General features: G+C 44.4%; 1 protein-coding gene across 3 annotated transcripts in view; it reads left to right on the top strand.

The window, feature by feature from the left end:
• Positions 1-24,014, top strand: part of SIL1 (SIL1 nucleotide exchange factor) — a 115,367-nt gene that overhangs the window by 29,154 nt on the left and 62,199 nt on the right. For 2 of the 3 annotated variants that reach the window (XM_067304787.1, XM_067304786.1), the window contains exons 2-3: positions 3,247-3,361; positions 6,709-6,844. In XM_067304787.1, coding sequence (XP_067160888.1) covers positions 3,251-3,361; positions 6,709-6,844 — 247 coding nt within the window. In that variant the 5' untranslated portion in view covers positions 3,247-3,250. Of the gene's footprint in view, positions 1-1,653; positions 2,686-3,246; positions 3,362-6,708; positions 6,845-24,014 lie in introns of those variants that run through there. The other variant, XM_013946929.2, reaches the window with a different exon arrangement.

The raw sequence follows: 24,014 nt of genomic DNA, 5'->3' as shown, positions 1-24,014 counted from the left end.
TTTAACAAAAGAGGATTGTTGAAAACGATGCCCCTCTCGGCACAAGGGGAATTTGCATTGGCAGTCGTCCAGTTGGGGCTCCGGAGCTGACAGGCTGCGGCTGTGCGCGGGTGCTGCTGCCTCCCGAACGGATGTCCTTAGATGAGTGCAAATGCTCCCCGTGCAGGTGGGGGGCACAGTTACTGTGCCTTTTGCTTTGCAAGCTGGAGGGTCATTTCCAGAAATGCTTAGTATGCGTATAACATTTGGTCTGAAAATCTTCTCCGCCCTCTGCGTTTGTCTGTCTTGTTACAAGATGTCAGCGTGCGCAGGCTTCTCTCCAGGAGCTTCAAACCCCTCTTTTTCATGGCAGCTCTTCCTTCCTACCTGGGACCTAAGCAAGCTGCTAATTGTTGTGCCGATGTCATATTCCAGACAGGCATGAGGCTGTAGGCTTTAAAGAGGCTGTATTGTGATCTGCTACCAGCCTTCTCGGTACACGTGAGCTCTATTTTTATGGAAGTGCAAGTTTTCTTTCAGCCACTGCTTTGTTGAATTTCTTTCTTCCAGACTTACAGCTCAAGTTTTAGGGGGGTGCATTTATTTTTCATTATCCCTGTTTTGTCCTTTGTCTTATAAATAAAGAAAACCTGTTTCCTATGGAAAAAGCATCAGTTTGCTCTAAGATCAGTTGGGAACAGCAATCCTATGTCTTGCTCTTAAATTTGAGGTCCTGACTGTGGTATTCACAAGAAAGGCACTTATATCCTTTGAGAATGGATGGAGTTTGAGCCCATTAGTAATATTTTTGGTTTTCCAGCTTAGAAACCCAGGGGTTGGTTGTAGCCATGTTGCACTTGGCAGCGTCCTAAGTGAGAGACGGAGGCTTTGTCCAAAGGTTTCGTTTGTCTGTCTCCTAAAAACGAAGGGCTGCTGTTTTGTTCTGGTTGTGGTTTAATAAGGTTTATAGTTCTCAAGTTGGGTCTTTGATGTCCTACTCATTTCTAAAGGGTCAAAGGAAGATATCTGGTGCCATCTCAGAAGCGGAAAGTGTTACTTCAACACATGGTGTAAATTAAACTGTTGTGGAACTTATTGCTAAAGGATGTTGTGGGTGTCGGAAGTTCAGATCCGTTCAAAAAGCAATTGCACAAATTCATGAAAGAAAGCCCTTTCTCTTTTTTATTTTTTTCAATTTAAAAATAGGTCCACTGAGGGTTGTTGAGCTTGAAGATACAAGCTGCTGTTCAGGAAGACTCTGGGTCGGGATCTTTTGGAAGCTGCAAGAATACATCAGGAAAGTATTGCTATGTGCTTTCCCTGTTCCTCTGCTTTTTTCTGGCCATCCACACTGACCACTGTGGTGGAGTGTTTTGACCCCCACCAACACTACTACTTTTTTTTTTTTTTAAAGCTACATTAAAAAAAAAAAAACAAAAAAAAAACAAGCAGAGAGAGGAAGTAGTAGTGTAAGAGAGTGGGGAAACAGGATTGCAGTAAGGAGTGGAAGGAGAGGCCTCCATTTACTCCTTGTCCCCAAAGTCCTTCCTTGTGGAGGCGATGTCCTGGGGTGGCAGGAGTTGGCATTGGGTGCATCTGTGATGCCCCAGAGTCCCTGGTTCCCGCGTTGGGCAGTGGTGGTGTGATCCAGCCCTAAGGTGATGGTGTTGGTGCAGGTGTCGGTGCTGGATGGCGTCTGCTTCTCCTGGTCTTCGGGATAGGCTAGGAAAAGAGCTCCCGCTCTGCTCTGTGTTCATTGTGCTCTGCCCACTGGCTTTCAGGGAACGAGTAGGACCAGTCTTTCTCCATTTACTGGTCACCAGAGCAGAGATGCTAGGCTGGGTAGACCTTTGAGTTGATCCAATATAGCTGTTCTTTTGGGGATTTGCAAGCTCTTGTCCGGAGATGGCACTAAGCAGAGCTTCCCTGTTTTGAGACAAGCTGAGTCTAGGAGTGTGTTTGAGATCCTGGGTTTCTTCGGTGTTTTCATGAGACCAGGCTTCTTGCAGTTGGTAATTCAGGCTAAATCCTTTCTGGCACCAGGGGAAGTTTGGCCAAAGGAAAAACTGATGGATTTTATTCAGCAAGTATCATGACAACTCCACTTAAAGTGTGTTTCCTGCTTGTGGGAGTAGAAGGTGGTTGCTTCAAGGAAGGAAGAAATCTGAGGTGTGATGCACCATCCTGATGCACACTGGAGACAGACAGATATTTAGGACTCTGCGTATATGGGAGGAAAATCTTTAAAGCCTGGATAGGAGTTGGAGCAGACTTGATGGAGGGATGAGTAATGAAGGAGTGTTTGAACGGAACTAATCAGTCCCATCTTCTTTCAAAAGACTTCATTGAGTTTAATTTAGCAGCGTGTAAATTTAGAGCCAATCAAAGGAAATACTTCTCCACTCGGTGTGCTGGCAGGCTGTTCAGTTCACTACCCGAGTGTGGGAATAAGTGAGCTGAATGCTGGAGAGTGATTTAGCGTCTCACGTTGCGAGGCGGTGAGGGGGGGGCGTATGTGTGCGAGTGTAGCTGTACATGTAGCAACAAGGATAATTAAACCTCCAGTTCCATAAAAAGGTGCCTGGCAGCCACAAAAGCTGGACCTTCCTTTCTTCCTCCGCCCTTCGGCGTGTCGCTGGTCGGACGCGAGAGGACAGCTTCGTGGTCTGATGCAACCTCGGGCAGCGCTGGCTCCTGAACGCGCAGGTCTGGGGAAGCGGCGGTCTGCGCGGGAGGGGAAAGCCTTTTGCTGCGGAAACTACTGCATAAATCCTGCTCAACTCTGCAAATGTTGTTTTTCTCAAGCAAAACATACATATGGATTTAGATAAAGCCCTGATCCTGTGAAGGCTGATGATTTTGTTTAATTTGAATCAACTAAGTTACTTCTGTGCTTAAAATGAAGTACATGCATAAAAGCCTTAGCAGGACTGGAACTGAATTTAATTTTTTCCTGTAGTTGTCATCCATGCCACTAACACAGTGATTTTAAACAAGATTTGCAGATCTCTACATATTTTCCAGGAGAGATTTAAGCGCCTGCATGATGAAGCTACTTTCCGTTGTCAACATTAGCAGTATAATCTGCACCCCTTAATATCTGATGCCCTTCTGATGAAACCAGTGAACTAACACACAGATATTCTGTGTCCTGCTGTATTGTACCCCTAAACTTGTGCTGTGTTGAAAAATGTAGCATAAAGGATGCAGAAAACTGGGAAAACTTGTACTAAAACGTTGTTGGTTTTGTTTTCCTTTGCCTTTCAGGCTGATGGCAATGTCTCACTGCTCTGCTCTCCTCTCCACGGCTGCTAAAGTCAACCTGCTGGTTTTGGTGGTCTCTGCAGTGTTTTCCTGGTCAAGCTTAAGTGACAGAGTTCCCGTAAGTTTGGGCTGCTCCAGCAGTGATCCTCACCCCTCCAGGGCCCTTCAGCCACTTAAACCTGTCACCTCTCTCTGGGGGGGTGACAACCTTGCCTAATCCTTCTGTAATGCCATTATACCAAGTGATAAATCACCTCTGCGCTCTTCAAGAGTGGGTTCTCAAGAACAACATTTCAGAAGGGCTTGTTTCTTAAGACTATTTGCCTAATCCCAGGAAATCTGGAAAATATTGCATCCAAAGGGTTTGCAGAAGGAACAGCGTAACCCAGCCAGCGCTCTTGTTCGTTAGGTGTCACCTTTTCTATTTTGAGTAGTAGCGTGCTCCCCCGTGGCAAGAGGCAAAACTAATTATGTGGTCTAGTGGCAAGAGGAGGGAAAGAGATGGCCTCGATTATGCTTCTTGCTGTGCCTCCGTTGAGTCACCACGAGTGAGTCACGTAGACCCAGGCTCCAGAAAGCACCCTCTTGGGCCCTCGAATCCCACGTGCCTGCGTTTTGCTACTTGCAGTGCGATTTTTTTTCAAGCCGCCGTTGAAGCGAGTGGGCGCCGCCTGCCCTCTGCACTTGTGCAGGCGTGCAAAACTGGAATTTCCTTCTGAGCGCCAGGTGCCAGGCCCCGCTACATTAGCATTTCTTAAAAGCTTCCTCAAGGACCTGGGGGGGGGGGGAGGGAAAAAAAGACTCTCTGTAGCAGTGCAGTTTTGTTTAATTTATGCCATGGCTTATAACAGGGGCTTCCACAGCAATGCTGGCTTAGGGGGTTACTGGCCCCCCGTGTCCCAGGACCCTCCTGCCTTTGCATTGCTGCTTGCTGTCCTGTTCGTACAACCCTGGGCTGTGCTACTTACTTTATTTGGTCCCTTTTATTTGCTCAGGTATGAGCACTGTAGGCCAGCGCCTAGGACCCCCCTGGATTCATGCAGTGATGTTATAATCTGTCTTTGGGGGCGAAGCGGGGCTGGAAATTGGGCGCGATCATCTCAGTTGCAGGAAGAAGCTTGAAAACAAGGGCTGGGACAGGCACCCAGTGACGTGTGCCCAAACTGGCAGGCAGCATCACAGCATAGTTGGGAAAGAGGCAAGGGAGGAGTTCGGTAGGTAGGTAGCTCTCAGATCCCCACCTTCTCTTGCCCTCCGCATACACCGGCCTTTCAGGCTTTGTGGCAGCCAAATCCTTCCCCTACTGGAAACGGACTGCAGATGGTCTCGGACCATCCCTGTTGAGGCTGTTCAGTTTATTGCAGTTGATTTCAGAATAATAAGCCAGGGAGTCTTTTTGCCTTTAAGGAAATTTTTGTTGTTTTGCTTTTAAAAAAAAAAAAAATCCATCTTTCTTTCTACTGTTTTAATTATGAAAACAAAACCAAGAAAGGGTTCTGCTTAACGATGCGGTTTGTGGCTTTCTGCATAAACGAAGAAGAGTTTGTGTATCATTAGCAATTCCGTAGTGGTGAAAATGGGCAACGGTATCGAGTCTGCTAATGGAAATGGGGTATTGCAAAGCGACTGTGGGCCAAGCAGCGGAAACAACATTTAAATGAAGCAAGTCGCATCCTTTTACCCCTTACAGAACACAGACCACAGTGCTTCTCTCGAACGGCGGCTGTAAACACCAGCCGTCTCCGTTATGTGTTTCAACAGATATATTACTCGGAGGCGTGTGGGTAAATTTACAATGGACTGTATCGTTAAGTCCCTCTTGGATAATAATATAACAGCGCAAATAAGTAATAACTAAGTAATAACTGCTCTGACTCATTTATTTTAGTCCTGTTGAGTCTTGGCTCAGGAAATGTTAACATTGATTTTCATCAGTAGAACCTGCCTTTTTGTGTTTATGAGCATGACTGAGCTTTAACCATTTGTTGTAATTTTAACAATTTCAAGCCTCTAATGTACTAAGCGAAAATAGGAGTTAAGCTGCTTCTTCCTTCCTTTTTTTTTTTATGTATTTTGGAAATTTTGTTTCCTATTAACATATAAAATAAAAACATTCTATAGCTTTGTCAAGCATCTTAATGTGTTATCATATTGTTCCTAATCGTGCATGTTTTGCCCAGGCTGACATTTCGCTTGCTCAAAAACACTCTCCTCGACTGGCTAAGAGATATTAAAATGCAAAGCAGCCAGATTCTGCCGGTAAATACGCATGCATTTTTTTCCAGTGAAGTTGTTGGAAGAAGCGAAGGCAGAACATGGCCTAAAACTTTCAGTTAAGCTCTTAATTGACTTCTTTTTTTGGCCTTTGAAAATATTCTAAAGATTACTATTGAAAGACTTTGTGTTCTGAGCTATAGCTCTTACTAAAATTGCCAAAAGTTAGGAATAGTCTTTCCCTCTTGGCTGGTTATTTGAAATGGTTCAGCGGTTGCTTTCTTGGCACTATCGGAAGCTGATAATGTTACCTACAGCAGGACCTGAACTGTCTGGGCTGTTAGCCTGGACCAGCTTATCTGTTTCTGTGAAAGCCAAAATAGGAAAGACCTTCTGGTTCCCACCCAACTAATGGTCTTCTCCCGGTACGAGATTGTTACTTTTTACATACTCCCAATAGTTTTGTCCATTGTGGTTTTAAGCGACTCCCATCAGCTCCCCAGGGAGACTTTTTAGTGAGCAAAGAGGTTTCACTAGGAGCAAGGAATTTTTTCCTGCATCTCATCCTTGTTTTTCCTTTGTTTAATGTCACACCGTTAGTTTTATCCGTTCTGCTGCTGCCTCTCTGGTATTCGCACGCAGCGATTATAGCGTGGGTGGCGATTAGAGCGCTGCCTCATTGTTTTAAAAGACTTCGAGGCGCCAGAATGCGTAAAGAAAAGGATGCGAAGATTTTTATAATGTGGGCAAAACAATGTGTTTTCCCTGTGTCCTATTTTGGAAATAGCTGAACTATTTTAGCTTAAATTTACTCCAAGCCCTAAAATAAGTACACTTAAGAAAAAAACCGCTCGAGGCAGAAGAGACTAGTGTGGAAAATTTCAGCTAAAAAAGTTTAAATTTTGACATACTTTTAGGCAAGGGAAAACAGGGTCTTACAATGTTACACAAGCCTAATAATAGGGCTACTGGCTCTAAGTGTAATATAGGTGAGGCTCTGCAAAAGCTTGTTTAAAGCCTGCAGCCTCCACTGGAATAGGAAATAAGCTGCACTGCTTTGTTCAGCACAAATGTCATGCTAGTTATGCATGTTTAACCTTTAATATACTTTAAATCTAAATTTAACCATGTGGAAAGAATCTCGGATGTCAAAAAAAAAATCTGCTGGCGAGGGAAAAATTTTGTATTCTCAGCCGGCATTAAATTACTCAGATGCAATTGCTAATGAGCTGAATCTCTTCTATCCAAAAGGAGTTTGCCCTTACGAAAATAGAAGAGAGCGACATAAAAGATGACAGCGGGAAAGAGCCAGTAACAGAAGATGAAGCTGATCCTGAAGACTTAGAAGTGTTTTACCCAACACATCAATGGCAAACTCTCCATCCAGGTAACCTGCTGCTGACTAATTATAGTGTCCCTCTGAAACCACATCTGACACCGCTGACAGAAGCCTTGCAGAAACTAAAAATACCTGTTTGTTCCCATGACAGTGTATGCTTTTGTTGGTGTTCAGATAAAGAAGTACAGAGCAGTAACCCAATACAGGGAAATGAGACCTTCACCAAACCAGGTGGCAACAGGAATGGTTGTTAAAGTGCTTTCAGTTCACTGGAGCAGGACTGCCAGTCAAATTGTAGGTGATAATGTGTCTCTGTCACTAGCTCAGAAGACCTTTCTCTTTTTGTGCACTTGTCGAGAGACAGATTTTGTAACGTTTGTTGGCGTGCAGTATCTCAGGTCTTCAGTGTCAGTTGGTGGGACGCTTAGTGGCAATCTGATCCAGAATTGTCAATGTTAACACTACACAGTCTTTTACCAATGGACTTTCTAATCCCTAGCTGTATGAAGTCCAGTTTTTATTTTTCAAACCTAAAGCTCTACATCCCACAAAAAGTCTATTGCCTTTGGGGGGGGGGTTAATGTGTTTGATTAGAATGGCTGAACTTTTGTTAATTATCTTGCATGTTTTTTGGAATAGCCTCTTGGCACTTATGGGCACAGATGTCTCAAACAGCCCAAGAGAAGAGCGTTTTCACTATGCACTGTATGTTTAGTCTGCTTCCAAGCTCTAGAGCAGGTTTCGGAAAGAAGCACTTCCGGGGGAAACTGGCTCTAGCTCCTCCTGCAGTCTTTGGAAGAAAGCTGGGTGCTCTCTTCTCCCCCACGCTCAGGGTGGTCTCTCCCTGATTCTGCAGTGCAGTTGTTACCCAGGGTTTGACCTGGGACATGCATGATGAGATGACACCAACTGAACGAGTTGGCTTTGCTGCTAAACTCCATGCTCTAGGAAGGGCTCTGAAGAGGATAAGCCCATTTAAACATAGACACGGATGCACACACATTTCAGTAGCTGGGAGGATCAGTAAGCCTGCCTCTGTGGTCTTGGACAAGGTATTTAATCCGTTTGTGCTCTGGTGACCACGTGCATGTGAAGGTATAATACCTTCCCACTTCAGAAGGGTGAACTAAGTAGTAAATAATTTTTATAAAGTGCTCTGAATTTAAAAGAACTCTGTCAGTGCTCACTATTATTATCTGAAGAATAATTGTGGGATCCGTTTGTCATGAAATTTCAGCCAGATATAGTAGAATGACTTTCCCAAATGTAAATCTTTCTATAACGTAAATGTCTTGCAAAAGCTCCTAACCTTCACAAAGCTGCAGTATATATTTATATTCCACTTTTGTACCATTATGTATAGAAGTTGTGTTGTGTCCCTACTCAGTATCCAGACTGTCAGATCCCCACCACCTTTACTGAAGCAAAAAATATGTATATATATACTTGCAGTTATTATAAATGTCATTGCCTTTTTTGTTTAGAAGTAACTTTGTTGCTTGGGCATTTTGTTCTGCTTCATTTTTGCAGCAATTCCACATTAGGCACATGCAGTAAAGGGCTTGTGGAAGTGGCGAGCTTGTCAGCATTAGCAGCATGCTGTAAGGAAAGGATTTCAAATTCCTCTTGTAAAAGGCTTAAATGGTGGCTTGCCTCGTAGTCTAGTCAGTACGGATTTCAGGTGTGTGGGGGATTTGGTTAGAAAATCTGAGAAAGGGGGGTCTTCCCCGGCCTCTCCCCGCTGGCCCATTTTTCCTCTCCTGCAGGTTTCTCTGAAGCCAAACCATGAGCATGGGCTGCATGACCCACATTTTTAGCCTGTTATTACCCAAAGCAAGATGGGGGAACCTGCAGCCTCCACCATCCCTTCACTATGACCCCTGGCCTTGATGTTTTTGCCCCTGTGCTAATACGGGTCTGGGCTGGGGAGGGAGTCTACGGTGCGTCCTGCTGGGAGAGCAAAGCAGCCTGTTTGGCTGTCAGCTGGCGTTCCTCTCGCGCTGGCTATGTGAGGGCCGTGCGTTTCCATCGTTTAATGGAGAAATGCATGTTGGCAGCGTAACTAATCTAATTGCTTTGCATCTTGTACTCTGATGCTCTTTTACCTGCTTGCAGCTTTTCTCAGAGCAAAGTTCTGGCTGAGCTGACTGGTCTACGGTCAACACATTCAGGCAACAGTAAACTGCAAGCAGAGTTGCAGATCTTCCAAAAATGTGCAGAGGTTTGCCTCCTACTGCCTGGCTCCCTGGGATGCCTTTACACTGTTTTCCGTTGCATCTGTGTAACAAACTGTGCCAGTCTCTGCTGGGGAAGCGAATGTCTTGATTCAGAAGCTGGCTCCTCAATTTTAAATAGTAGACGGGAATTCAGAATTATGTTTCCCTCACCCTACAATTTGTCTTATTTCTTTTCTGAGCTCCACACAGGACTTCTAGGCTTGCATCAGTTCCACAGTTGCTCATATTTTATATATGTATTTCCAGTTTTTATTCTGCTGTTTTTCAGTTCATTGCCACTAATTGCATCAAACCAGATTTCCACTGAGACTGCAGCAGTATTATCAGCCAGTAGTCTGTCAAATCCTTCCAAAAAATTCAATTGCCGTTGTATACGGTAATGCTGCTTTGTACAGTTGTTCCACCACTGCCTAAAATATGAGCTGTATTTTGATCAAGTTCTTCCTTGTGCTTTGTGCACGCTTCAAGCTGCATAAGGCAGCTGGATGCAAACGCAGAGAGACAGGTACCCTAAGAGTGCTGCTGCATGTAATCTGGAAGCCCGGTGATCAGCTGTCTTTTCTGCCAGCCAGCCAGGAGGCTGACAGGGGCTGTGGAAAGGTCTGTGAAACTCCACAATACTTTAACACTTTGTTAGGGATTTCTTTTTTCTCAGTTAGCATTAAATAATGCACCAGGCACTGCTGGATTAGATGTAGAGGATATGTGCACTTTGGAAAGTTTCCCATTTTCTCTTTTTTTTCCTGTTTTGTTTGTTTTTGTATCATCTGAGGAAATGATGAAGACATCTGCAGTATTTTTCTCTCTGTGTTTTTGGTTGGCATCTATAGGAACTTGCAGGCTACATGTGTTTTAAGGAGCAGGACTGCATCTTTCTCCGAATGGATGTTTATGCCCGTTATCAGGTCATTTCTCCCACCATGGTCAGAAAACCATGTTCCATCACCGGTGCAGAATTTTTTGAAGTGGTGCTTTCTCTAATTGTTTTTCCATTCTAAATTCACTTTTACCATATGGTAGTACTTTCGTGAGTTGAAAGCTCTCTGGAGAAACATATCTGAGGTGTCTTGTTTTTGTTGTTTCTTAAAGTTAATCCTTTCATAGTGTGTAGAGGTGATGCTATCGCAACACAAGAACACCCTATTGCTTTTCATGTCAGTCTTTGCCTGTCAGTTATGCAATCAAAGATCAATCAGTCCTTAGTCTTTGGGATGGCAGAGAGGAGTGGAGGCATTGGATGGTGTTGATACTGAAGAGCTGGGGAAACACCGAGTTGGGGACTTAAATGCTCATGCTCTTTGTGATTGTTTGGATGGCTGTGATGACGGAGTCTGACCTTGAGATTACTGCACTCATGGATGTTCTGGTCTTCTGTTTCAAATGGACACAGTTTTCTTTGGATTTGCCAAGGCTGTCAAAATATAAAAGCGTTGCTTGCACATTTTCAGATGACCTCAAGTCTGCCTTATCTTGCCACATAACACCCCAGAGCATGTTAATGCTTCGTTCTAGGAGAATTATCTTTCTTCATCACTTGGGCGCTTTGGTTCCCTCTGTTTCTTTTACCAGAGGGTAGGAGACATTCCTCATGATGACTGAAAATCGGCTAGCTCTAATCACATTATTGACCAGCAGATTTTCTGTCTGACATTCAGATCAGAAATTGCTCCTTTGGGGATACGTTGCTGTGAAGAACAAGAAAAAGAAAGAAAAAGAGAAGCAAATTATTAGACATCCTAAAAGCCCAGAAACTTAATGTAAGAGTTTAAGAATGACCATGCTGGTTTATCCAAAAGGCCCATCTAGTCCAGTGTCTTGCCCTGACCATGGCAAGTGGGAGGAGTGCCTAGGGAAGAGTAGAAGGGTAGCAGGAGCGTGTAATGCTGCTTCCCTGCCCTGCCTGTTGCAGTCCCCAGCGCGGGGACCTTGCGAAGCAGAGTTGAGATCTTTTAGGGCTGGTTTCAGTGGTTCGCTGCTTTGTCATCTCTGCTCTTTCTACGTTCACTAACAGGTTGACGTTCTTAGTCCACCTCTTTCTTCTTTGACTGTTCCTCTCCCTGGAGTTTCTAGAGAGCTGCATAATTCTCCTGTTGCTTCCTAGGAAGCAGAAGAGGCCTGTATTTAATTGGGAAAGAAAAAAGCTAGTTAATCGTGTTTTCCTCATTAGCTGTGACCAGCACTGCAGGGAGCCCAGGCTGTACGGCACCTCTGCAGACGGGCTCTGTCCACCTCCGTGACAACAGCGCTTTTATACTCCTTAAGCTGCGAAAACTAGCTGACAGGTTTCTCAGCTGCCAGCTTAAAATTGGGAACTAACGTGTCCGGTTTCCAAATCCAGATGGACCAAAGAAGCCTTGTCTGCACAAAATATCTACACTCTACTATGCATACTTTCCAACTGGGACAAACTAGCATGGGGGCACAGAAAGGCTTCCTTTGGCACAGAGCAGCTGCCTACAGACCAGAGAAATGGAGCAAAATCTTCTATTTGTGACTGAAATCTTGCAGCACTGAATCTCTCTCACGGGTTGGAATAGCATGTCTCAGTGTTTGGCCGGATACAGCATGTGTTACAGGAGCTAGTTTGGCTTGTACTTTGAGCTGTGGTTAAACTTCTGGCTTGCAGAGTGCCATGCTGATAATTGCAGTTACTCTATAGCTTTTGTGCTGTTCAGAGTCATTTTCCTAAGTGCCTAATTATATTGCAGTTAAAAAGAAAAAACGGAAGGCCGTGACTGCCACTGTTGCTCATGCTGCAAGGGAGAAGTTGATGGGAGCATGCTGTTGTTGCTACTTCTGTAAAGATGAAACCATCTTAAGTTGAGCAGGGAGCTGATGATACGTTGCTTAGCATTTAACTATCCTTGGCCACAACTTCCAAGGGTCCTCAGTCTGCTTTCTCTGTTGGTAGCTATCTTAGCTGTTCATCTTGTCTCGTGTCTGCTGTTGTCTCATTTGCTCCATGGGCAAGGTTTTACACATACAGAAGCAGTTTGGAAAGAATGCATTCACATTGCGAAGATCATTTCCAAAGCTGATTTTGAAAGACTTCCTGTGATTTTTGCTAGAAAGAGCAAGACTGAGGATAGGGAATAACTCAGTCCAGTTCAGTTGTCAGTCTGTATATCTCTGAAGAGATCTAGGTGGCCAAGTGAGCCAGTGCTGCTCTAACCTGTGAAGAAGAGGTTTCGAAAGTGGAGGAGAAGGTAATGGCGGGAGCTCCACTGCCACTCTCCATGTCATTCTCCTCCTGGCCCAAAAGGCCTCCTTTTGGCTAAGACCACCTGTGTCAGGGCCTGTCTCACAGCCAGTTTGGTGGACACAAGACTGGCTGGTGTGGTGTGCCTGTGGGGATTTTATTACAGCTGGTGGGTGGGTGTCTTGCTTGTGCCGCTCACCAGGATGTCTGGAGGTTAGCCCCCTCTTTCTAATTGCTGGGCTGAATTAATGAATGTGCTGAATCTGTGGCTTCTTGGTGACCCAGACCTAACTCTAAAACAGTTGTGTGCAGGTCTCTGAAATATTTATGTCAGCCCTGGCAATAGAGGTCCATGAAATACATCGTTAAACCACAAGGGTACGCTCATTTTTGCAAAGCTAGACGTGCGCAATCCAGGAAATAGTTTTGTCAGATCACCACAGATTTGCATGAACAGCGAAGGCAAATGGAATTTTAAAAACCTCATTTATGCTAGATGAAATGCTTCTTTTCTAGGTTTTTTAAAAAAGAACATGTTACCTCTCTGCAGAGAGAAAAAATTTTGACTCTAGAATTATCATTATCTGTTATGGTCAGCAACAAGGAGTGCTTCAGGCTGATTACAGCAGATATGAAAGCCCCAGACAGTCTCGAGAGCAATTGCAAATGTTCAATGCTTGGAGAAGGAGAGTTGGGGTTATGGCCACTAGTAGCTTGCTCTCTGCTTGTTTCTTCATCTGACCTCTATCATGTGAAGCTCTTGATCTCTTAAATGTCTCTCATGTCTTTCCTCCTGTTTATTACTGCGCATCTTCATGCTCTCTTCTCACAGCTTCCTGATCTTCATTTTCCTTCCTTGTCTTCTCATCTTAATCTTACAAGGTGAATGATCTCCCTCACAGAATCACAGAACAGTTGAGGTTGGAAGGGACCTTTAGAGATCATCTACTCTGGCTCCTTGCTCAAGCAGGGTCACCTAGAGCAAGTTGCCCAGGACCCTGTCCAGATGGCTTTTGAATATCTCCAGTGATGGAGAGGGTCGTTGTTAAACCACAAGGGTATGTTTGTTTTTGCAATGCTGAGTGTGCACAATCCGGGAAATAAAGTTGTATCCATCTCATCAGATCACCACAGATTTGCATGGACAGTGAAAGCAAATGGAATTTTAAAAACCTCATTTATACTAGATGAAATGCTACTTTTCCAGGTTTTTAAAGAAAGAACCTGTTACCTCTCCCTAATGCTAGCTTCTTTTGGGCTGATGCTTAATACTTCCTCACGTTAAAAGAGGAGGAGCTTTTTCTGGCAAAAGTGTCAGGACTGAAACTCCGTGCGATGCTTCTGGCTCTGATGTGATGCCTTGTAGCACAGAATCATAAAATAGATTGTCAATGCCTTAATCCTGATCCACATAGGAGGGATAACAGTGTTTTCCTATCTTGTGTTGATACGAGGGCTTGAGAGACACTTAGACAGCAGGTTGATAGGAGGTATGTAAACTTCTATTTAAATAGGTAGTGTTTGAGGCACTCCAGCTTTTGGACATGGAAATGTTGTTGGTAAAAGTGTCTTTCACTCTGGTCTTGCTGTGCGGATGAAGGGAGTCAATGATATTTTCTGTCTGCAGCCTAATTCGTAGTTATCTGCTTGCTTGCTTGGTTTGATTTCTTTGCTGGCAGGTTCCCTGAGCTGGGAAGTCAAAGGGCGCCCAACAGGGATGCGCACCTGGTCCTTGTCAACCCGTCCCTTTAACATGCAGACAGGGGCACACGGTTTTGCATGGTGATCAGAGTGGTTTCCCGTCTGTTCGGCACATGTCTCTGTACGGAGGCTGCTGGTCGCCTGCTATGTGTCGCGCAAACCGGGGGCAGCTTTCAGGCTCCCGATGAGGTGCCAATGCGGCCACTGATGGAGGCGATGCTGGGAGTGTCACAGCCTCAGACACGTACAGTTGAAACAACAGGCATCAATGTCCCTGGACCCCAGGAACTTACGCACCATACTGACCTTTTCCAGAAGAGACCAGAGCTCCAGCAGAACCTCTTGGACTCATACCAAGAAACGGGAAACCATAGCAAATAACTGAACTGTAGAGGCTAGAAACTGAATACACATATTTAAAAAAATTCCAAGATCCCACAATATAAGACACTCTGCTTCTCTAATTTGACAAGTGTAGTTGTGCAGTTTTGATTAGTTTTTTCATCATGCATTGTAAATGCTATATGTATTTTTAAAACTTTAATAATGTGAGACCTCAGAACTGTATAGCTCCTGGCGTATTAGATCTCTCCTGGAAAGTGGGCAGAAATTGAGCGTTTTGTGTCATTACATTTAATAATGTTTTAGCAAAGTCTGGTTAAGCAGAATTCCAGTGGTTGGTTGCTAGGTCCATTCTCAGCCTAAGCTCCTCTGGGTCTATGTAAGCGCAGTAGTGCAGGACAGGCAGGGACACTGCTGCTCAACTGGATCACGTTCAGCTCCATCAGATACCTGTAATGGCTCAGCATGTTTGTTTGCCTGCGTTTCTTATCTGCTTCCCTGTGAGCTGCAAAGTTTTGCAGCCGCCGTTTTTGCCAACGTGTCCGTGCTAGTGATCATGTCAAGTTTATCATTTGTGAAGTAAATTGCGAGCCAAATTCTGGGGCCCTTCCTTTTGGTTGTTTTGTCCTCTTTTCTTTCTTTTAAACTTGGGCAAAACTTCCATTGTTTTCTGGCGCTTCAAAGATTGTCAGTATCGGCTGGCAATGGAAGCATTAGCGGCTTTTAATCAGAAGAACTCTGGATTTACCTCTTGGATTGTTCAGTTCTGGAACCGGGAGGAGCCGAGATGGGCTTTCAGTGCGTCACGGGGGGGGAATACTGTTGACTGTCCCTTACTGGACATGATGTTACTGGTTTCGTTAAAAATGTTGATTACACAGGGTCTTCCATAATAATATGTGTACAATCAAAAACTCATTATACTTCTCATTAGCCTAGATAAGCATTCGTTACACATGGCAGTGGTTTCAGACATTGGACATAACTGAAATAAGTAGGTAATGATCTATTTTTGCATAAGACAGGCCATATGATTCCTGCTAGCTACTTGTATTATTCCCTTACCCTTGCAGTGTGTTATGTGTTAGTCTGAAACATTTATAAACCAGATAATGGAGGTGTTTTAGAATGAAGTGGGGTTTTTTTGTATGACTTCAGGAAGTTGGGCTGCGTTTTTCAAAATATTTTCAAAATTAGCTTTAATGATGCTCTGACTGGTGTTGTTATAATGCAAGTTTAATCTTAGCTAAGAGAATAAGTATATTAGCTGTATTGCAATAGATGTAAGGAGTAGATATCATTCACATTGTTAAATTTACATTGTTTGGAGTGAAAAAAAAAAAACAACAAAAAACCCTTAGAAGAGCGACTGTTTCCAAGGGAGATTGCTCGTACCTCTCTTTTATCTTGTTTCTTCCAAGCCAGGGATGCTGTGAGCATGTGAGCTGCTGAGAGGTTCTTAAATGTGTGCTGGGTGATTAGGAATGTCTTGTCATGGTTTTTATGTGCAAGCATACAATATTTTCTGTAATAACGTTAATAACCTTTGCGTGACTGTTTAGAAGGATGAACCTCATTAAAGAAGAGGTATTTAACTGGCCTATTTTTATCTCTGCCTTTATCTAACAATCTGCACACTTATTTCAAGCTTGTAATGGTGCTTTGGAAGAAAAATGTTTTCCCTCCTGGAACGCATGCGATTGTACTACAGAGTTCAGATTGACTAGCTTGAGATATACTGCAAAGATGAGGACCTGTGGTTGGCATGTTAGTCCTGGTGGTGAGTGCTCTCCTGCCTGTATGATGGGAGGAGAGCATGTGAGGTTCTGCACCTTCCCAGCTCATTTTGGGAGTGTATCCAACCTTGGTGATCTTGAATTTCCAGTTTGAGTATCTCCCCTCCTGCTACCAGAACAAACAAGTCACTCCAGGATCTTGGTTCCAACATTTCAATCAGATATTATGGAAGAATGTTTCTAAAAAGTGTAAATTGGGTTCCAGAGTAATTTAAGCAGTTTTGAAGGTTTGATCAAATATAATCAGAGCAACCACCTCCCCTCTTCAATCTCATGGTCTTGTTTCATGGGAAAAGCTTTCCAGGCATCCCAGTGCATGCTTGCTTAGCTGCAGATGGACCTCCATCCCTATGAAATCCTGGATATTGCTTCCATGTCCATGAAAGTATTGAATTCCCACCAGAGCGGGATCACAGATGCTGGGGATCAAGTGAATCTACCAGCGCCTGTTGCAGTCAGTTGGTGGAAAGACTGCTACTGGTGAGAGGAGCTTTGGGATTGGACTCTGGGGCCGATCCTCTTCGGTGAGCTTTCATTAGGCTCCAGTTCTTGCTTTCCTGCTGAGAATGGCCTCAGAGGACGAAGGGGGGTGTTGCTGGAGGAAGATGCAATTCCATATATGTTCATGAACTGCTGAGGTCTGAGCTGCAGGTTGGGCCTCCTTTCTGCTATTGAGTTTCAGCTCCTCTCGGTCACCTTTTGGGGAGGTCCTTCTCTCTCCTTTGGCAATGTAAGGATCCCAGAGCAATTGTTTTCCTGGTGTGGGAACGTAAAGGTCTGTGCTATGGATCTCTGGCCCTTGTGTGACATGGGTCTGTGTTTGCTTCTGCGCTGTGTTTAGCTGTGCGCTCTCCTGCAGAGGTTGGCAGTTAGCCATGGAGAGAACGCCTTCCTGCAGAGCTGTTTTTTCCACTTTCAATTGTATTACATAATTGGACAAATGAATCCCTGACCTATTGATACAATCCAGGAATTGTGTCTTCAGACTGCTCTGTTGTACTTTATCTAATTTGCTCACCAAGGTTGGCGCTGATTAAGGCAGGTGGTCCGTCCTGTCCCTGGGGGGAAGCACTGTCTTTCCAATCCTTTTCGAATTATTCTCTCTAGCACCATGGACTCTGCATCCAGATTGCCTGCCTTGATTAAACATTTCTCAGAGCAGAAGGATTGTTTAGCCCCCAAACAACTTTAGTAAGCTGCAGCCTAGGGCCAGAAGGATCATTTCTGAACCCTTTTTTCCAAGACGTATTTGTGGCCGCATGGTCCAAGAGTTTGTGGTTTTGGTCCTGGTTGTGTGTTTGAGAGTTGTCACAAAAACGCGTAGCTCTTGGAGCTAAACTCTCTCTTTTCTCTGGAGTTCAGTCTAGATCGTTTATATCACTGAAACATAGTTTCATGATGTATCTTTTTCATAATTAGGAAGCAGTGTTTTCCCCGTGGTCTTGCTCTAACTGTTCCTTGCTGTTCTCTCCCACATGGGCAGTACGTGCACTAAGACTCTGCTTATTAAAATTTCTAAGAAACTGATTTTAGTTAAATGGGTGAGCACAAAATTAGATTTTTCTCAGGCAGTCAGCATGCAATCAAGTAGCTTCTGCAAGGAATGCTTTATCCTGGTCCTTCACAATTCATGGCTGCAATTAGTGTTTCTGTTCAGATGTGGCTGTAGCTATTTTTTAAAATTTTTCCATAAATCTATTTATAGGGTCAAACTAGCAACAGAGCCTCTTTTTCCACAAAAGCTTTTCAGAGTCACCTGCTCTACTTCCTCCATTCTGGATAAAAAGCACCTTGCTCCTCTGAGGAAAACTCTGCATATCCATCATGCCGTCCTGATTTAGTGAGATATTTTCTCTGATCTCTGCCCTCCGTTCGTTTTAGAATCAACAATGAATTTGTCTGTGATGTAAATTAAAACAACTATTTGATGTTTCTTGAGGTCTAGAAGCTTGTTTTGCATTTATTCTTACTCAAATGCTCACTGAAACAAATGTCTCCACTTTTCTAAAACAGCTTCCTTTAGCACCTCAAGGAAGCTTCTGAGATAAAAAAAAAAAATATATATATATATATATCTGTTTTTCCAGCTCTACTCTACCGGTATAAGCTTGGAAAAGAAATGTAGTCTCTTTGGGTCTGTTTTGACATTTTGTGAAGCTAATTCCCATTTATTGCAAGAACTCTTACCAAACCTATATTCAAGTTTAATTTTTTATTATGTGCTTACGTTTTTGGAAGGATTAAGCATGGTAGTGTTGGAAATTCTAATTAAGGATAACATTTCTCGTTCAAAATACCTTACTTAAATTCAGATATTCTTGTTTCTCTCTCCTGATTTTCTGCATACTACTTAAGACTGCAAGAAGTTTTGCTTGGGTCATTCACTTGCAACAGGATGTTATCTGAATACCGAATTAATGTATGCAGTCTGTCACTTGGTATTTCTTCTGTTCTTCTGCTAGAGATCTCCCAGGGTTGTAAAGACCTTGCAAGCAGCAATGGCAATAAGAGGAATGTGCCTATGTTCCTGCAAAGTAAAAGAGAAAACATTAAGCTGCATGTCTCCACCATCACTGCAGGGTGTGAATAAATAGATCTAATCAACAATTACATTTTAACCCCAGACCAGGTTTTATTTTTAGGATTTGTCATTTGACCCAAGTGAAACCTTTCCATTTGTGTCTGGTGATGTTTCTGAAAGCAGCTTTAAATTATCCTTTAAGTTGTCTTCAGGATTGTATTTTAAGATGCATGTATATTTTGATATAATTTGCTGCTTTGCTTATTTGGAACAAAGCCCACCTGATCTTCATTAATTATAATACCATTTATCCTGCTAACCAAGTTACTACTAATTAGTTACCTCGCTGTTCTGTGCTTGATAACATGCAGAAATGGTTAGACCTCTCTGTATCTTGATTAACTAGAGCTCTAATGAGGTGCAAATTATGAAGGCTTGATATTTACAGACTACATGATACAAAAACGGGGAGGAGTGGTTGATACACCAGATGGTTACGCTGCCATTCAGAAGGACCTTGACAGGCTGGAGAAATGGGCAGAGAGGAACCTCCTGAAGTTCAGTAAAGGGAGGTGCAAAGTCCTGCCCCTGGGGAGGAATAACTGCATGCACCTGTACAGGCTGGGGATCAGCTGACTGGAGAGCAGCTTTGCAGAGAAGAAGGCCCTGGGGGTCCTGGCAGACAGTGGGTTGACCATAAGCCAGCAATGTACCCTTGTGGCAAAGAAGGCCAACATCATGCTGGACTGCACTAGGAAGAGCACCTCCAGCAGGTAGAGGGAGGCGATCCTTCCCCTCTGCTCAGCCCTGGTGAGACTCAACTGGAGTGCTAGGTCCAGTGCTGGGCTCCCCAGAACAAGAGAGACATGGAGCTACTGGGGTGGGCCCAGTGAAGGGCCACAAAGATGATTAAGGGCCTGGAGCATCTCTCATATGAGGAGAGCTTGAGAGCTGGGCTTGTTCAGCCTGGAGAAGAGAAGGTTCAAGGGGATCTTATCAATGTGTATGAATACCGGATGGGAGGGTGTGAAGAGTACAGGGCCAGACTCTTCTCAGTAGTGCCCTGTGATAGGACAAGAGGCAATGGGCACAAACTGAAATGCAAGAAACTTTCTTTAAACAGCAGAAAAAACTTTCACTGTGAGGGTGCCTGAGCTCTGGAACAAGTTGCCTGGAGAGATTGTGGAGTCTCCATCCTTGGAGATATTCAAAATTCTACTGGTCCTGGGCTACCTGCTCAAGTTGCCCCTGCTTTGAGCAGGGGGCTGGACTACATGATCTCCAAAGGTCCCTTCCAACTGCAGCTGTTCTGTGAGTCTATATGACAGTACCTTTTCTAAGATAGAGGATCTCATGCTGAGCTCCACAGAGAACTCCAGCTTCTGGTGGTGATGCTGACTAACATCTTGCTAGCATCAGCTGAAACCTGAATGAAATAAGCATGGGAAGAGTCACTAGAGACCTCTCTAAAGAGAAGCAGCAAAATCTGATGCCTGAGACCAGCTGTTGGGGAGATGTGGGGCACAACAGGGCTGGAGCCAGGAGAAGGCTGGAGTGAAGCCGCCCTGTGGGGCCAGAGCCTTTCCTGAAATATAAGGCAAGAGGCTTTTCACTTCTCTCTTGCTGAGCCCTGTTTTATCATCTTGTGCCAACTTTCACCCACTTTGATCTCTTCAGGCACCCTTTTTCAAACCTTAAGTACATCCTTAAGTGGCAGGAACTTGTCCTGGAAGAGGAGCAGAGTGAGGCTGCAGATGAGGGAGAGCTTGTACCTCACCCTCTGCTACCTGTCGAGAAAGCCAAAGTCTGGCTGGCCAGCAGAAGAGGAGGAAAAGCCAAGGCTCTTCCAAATCGACCTGTGTTGGTCAGAGGTGTTAATTCTACTGCTCTGCAAGAAGGGATTGTATGTGTTCTACATCCACTCTGATAAAGTTCCTCAGATTAGGTCGAACCGCCTATATTGTTTTTTTTCACTGTCCCGCTCTTCTATACTAGCTAGAAAATTAGATATCTGTCTGCCTTTACTGATCTGTGTTTTTTCTGAAGATGACTGAGTTGAATGACCTCTTCTGGCTGCTCTGCAGTGCAGGTGGTGCGGACAAGGTTGGGATGGTAGCATCTTTATATTTGTAAAGTATCCAGCCACAACCCAAGACACTGCCCGTGTACAGCCTATTAGCCTGATTGCAAAGATGATCCTCTTATAGAGCATGACTATGAGGAAGACTACACAGTCAAGACAAGATACTTGCTAAAGACCACACTTCAAGAACGGTTGGTCTAAAAGACAAATACGGGGTTGTTGAAGTGTATGTGGCAATGGTAACTGAACTAGGGGCAAGCCCTGAAAGGGAAGGGTTTTCAGCCCTTCTGAAAGGGGGAAGGTGTAGGCTGTGCCAGGTACCCTGCCGGAGGGTTTTTCATTTTGATCACCAGTTGGCACAAATCTGTGGTAACTTCAGAGCTGCACGTGGCTCTTCTCCGGGTTTACCGCTGCTACAGGATCAGAATATGGAGGTGGGCATCAACAACTTGCCATTTCTGTCCCCTGATGTGCACGGAGAGCGTTACACGGAGCACGCTGTGCCACCCCATCGTGCGGCAGGTGCTCTCGGGTGGAGGCTGTGGTGTAAGCCAGCATCCTCCTGTGCTGGTCTGCGGATGCCGGCGCTCCTGGTACTGTGGCAGGCACGATAGCGATGCTTCTGCCGTTCTCACAGTGTGATTCTGTTCTGAAAAGTGTCTGTGTGTAAACGTAGCTTCTTACCAACAGCTCTATTTCTTGTCTGTGGCAGTTCAACTTGCTGAGTAGGGACAAAAATACATTTCTCCTCTTGTATTGCAATTAGCCCTGTGGAGCCAACACACCCGAGAAACAAGAGGGTCTGTTCCTTCCCGTGCATTGCCTAAGCAGGATTGTTTTAATCGTTTATCCCTGTGCCTGCTACCAAAGCTTTAAACTGGGCGAAGATGTACGTATTTGTGGTGGGGGTTAACCCCAACAGTTAGTTTGTCAGGTGTCAAGCAGGATTTGCAACACCAGCAGCTGGGGTGAAGAACTGTTATTAAATGTAACACGGCACTGTGGATACAGAAAGCATGGAGAGACAGTAAATACAGACTTCCATAATGTCATTTTATAGTGTCACTCTTCAGAATATATTAAGACTTAGATGCAGTGATGCCTGCAGCTTCTTCTGGTTGAATCTGTAAGTTCTCTTCGTTATCTCCAGCACTGTTTTCACCTAGTCTGCTTAAAGAAAGAGCAAGTATTGGAGGCATAATGGCACCCCGATTACTTTCTTTGCTGGCTGGGGTTTTTTGGTGGAAATCCCGCAGTTCTCAGGTTTGCTCCTAACACTGCAGTCAGGCAGCGCTCATCCGAGAGGATGGACCCAGAGATGAGAGCACTGCGAAATGCAGGCAACAAAAATTCTCCTAATAGCTGTAACTGCCTGCAGGGAGCATGAGGAAACTGGAAAAGGAGAGCTATAACAAGGAGGGATACAACTGTCATCTTGGAGCAAGCTTTTATTCCTTTTAATCCTACCCTAGTATCACTTCAGCGTGTAAGCAGAGTCTTAGACAGGTTTAGGATGGCTGAAGGTGGAAAAGAGTTTACAAGAACTTCCTTAATTGTAAAAGGTAGCTGCTAAAACCCCTGGCTCAAAGACTTGTTCAGATTGCCGCCCGCCGTCACCTTGCTGTGTGCGTTGCCGCTTGTTTGTTGTTGGGAGCTCGCTGTGGTGTGGGTGCTGAGAAGGACACGGGGATTTTTCAAGCGTTGCTCAGTCTACAAATAAAACTCTGCTTGCTTCTCCCGTTTCCTGCCAGGCACAAATCACTGTGGCAAGATGTTTGTGTACCTGTACCCCTATGCTCAGCATTTAGTTGTCCAGGATGGAAGAAAAATGGCTCAAGCTCAGCCTTCCAATAATTTATCATATTCCTTGCATTTAAGGGCAAAATTTAAGTTACAAAAAAGCAGATGTTTGCTTGCTCCTTTTTTTAGCTCAGAAAGTACTTTCTTTGTGCTTGATTGATGGACATCCTTGTTACATTAATAGTTGGGCTTTGCAGAAAGCTGTTATTACCAGGAGAATTTGGTGTGGGTTTCAGTTTTTCTTCTTGCATTGAAAATCCATTATTAATGTCTTTTTAAGAAGGAAAAAAAAATGCTCCAATTCAGGCATTTTGCTTTGCTTTCTCAGGTTCCTCTGCAACTGTCTTCTCTTAGGCTCTTTTAAAATCAATGTTACAAGTGTTCTTTATATTTTACTGTGTGGTTGAGGGCTTCTGCTTCTTGCTATTGATTTCTAATTGTATTGCAGAACATTTGAGTGCACACAAATTGCTGCGTGACAAATTACTTTATATATGTCTTCCTGATCATCACTAGGTTGACTTTTTGCATGTTCCCTCTTGTAGGATGCTGCTGCTGCTGAGCCTGGAAGCTACTTGGAGAGCTTTGCCTGTTCCTAACCCACGAGTGCAGTCCTAAGGCACTGAACATCTTGTGCTGAGCATCCATAAGAACAGGGGCTACAGCTGTTCTGTGGTTTGTTGGCAGGTTAGCATCCTAAGAGCTGGGATGATATGTGACTGTTCGTTTCAGGTTTTCTAGTTGGGTTTGATTTTGGTTTTATATTGGATGCGGAGCTATGCTTGTGGGGTGTCCTGTCTTGTGTTGTCATCACAGATGGTTCTGCTGTGGCTTCTTAGGCAGCTTCCTGTAGGAGTTCTGCATCGTAGGAACATGACGGGATGGCCAGGCTCTGCTTGGGGTGTTTGCAGTGCCTCTCCAGCTCTTTGGATCAGCGCTGCTATGAACCCCAACACTGAGCAGCTCTGCTGATAGATGTTGGCATGCCAGGGTCTTTTAGAAAAAGGAGGGGCAAATTCTGGAGTCTCAATGAAATAGTGTGGAAACACAAGCCACATCTGAAGTTACTGCAAATTTGGATTTGCAGATGTAGGCACTCAGTGTGTCATCATTTATGTAGTATGGGCACGTCTGAGAACAGGATGGGACTGAGGAAGAGTGTGAGGAGTGACACAAACATGGACCAGTGCCACATTCGTGTGTGGGCTGGCGGCAGGAGGATTTCACGGTTTGGCCACACCATGTGTGCGACAGCCCAGGGGCTCCAAAATGCATCCGTTACTCCAAGTGGATTTTACACCAGGACAAAAGGCTGCATGCGTGCACAGACGTGGCAGCTTGTGCTGGAGACCCTAAAAACATGAAGGGAGAAAAAGCAGCAACCTAAGCTAGCTGTGTAAGGAGTGCCGAGTGCGTATGCTTCGGGATCCTAAGAAGCAGTGTGGTGTGAACTGCCCCGCTCCAGGTCTATGGAGGCAGGTGTGTACACGTTTGCTGTTTGACCTGCTTGCTGGGAGCCTCTTCCCAAGGTCTCCGTGT

The sequence above is a fragment of the Apteryx mantelli genome, chromosome 14 (assembly GCF_036417845.1).
Source record: "Apteryx mantelli isolate bAptMan1 chromosome 14, bAptMan1.hap1, whole genome shotgun sequence".
Classification (NCBI taxonomy): Eukaryota; Metazoa; Chordata; class Aves; order Apterygiformes; family Apterygidae; genus Apteryx; species Apteryx mantelli.
The sequence above is the reverse complement of the archived record's forward strand: the minus strand, read 5'-3'. Positions and strand labels throughout refer to the sequence as shown.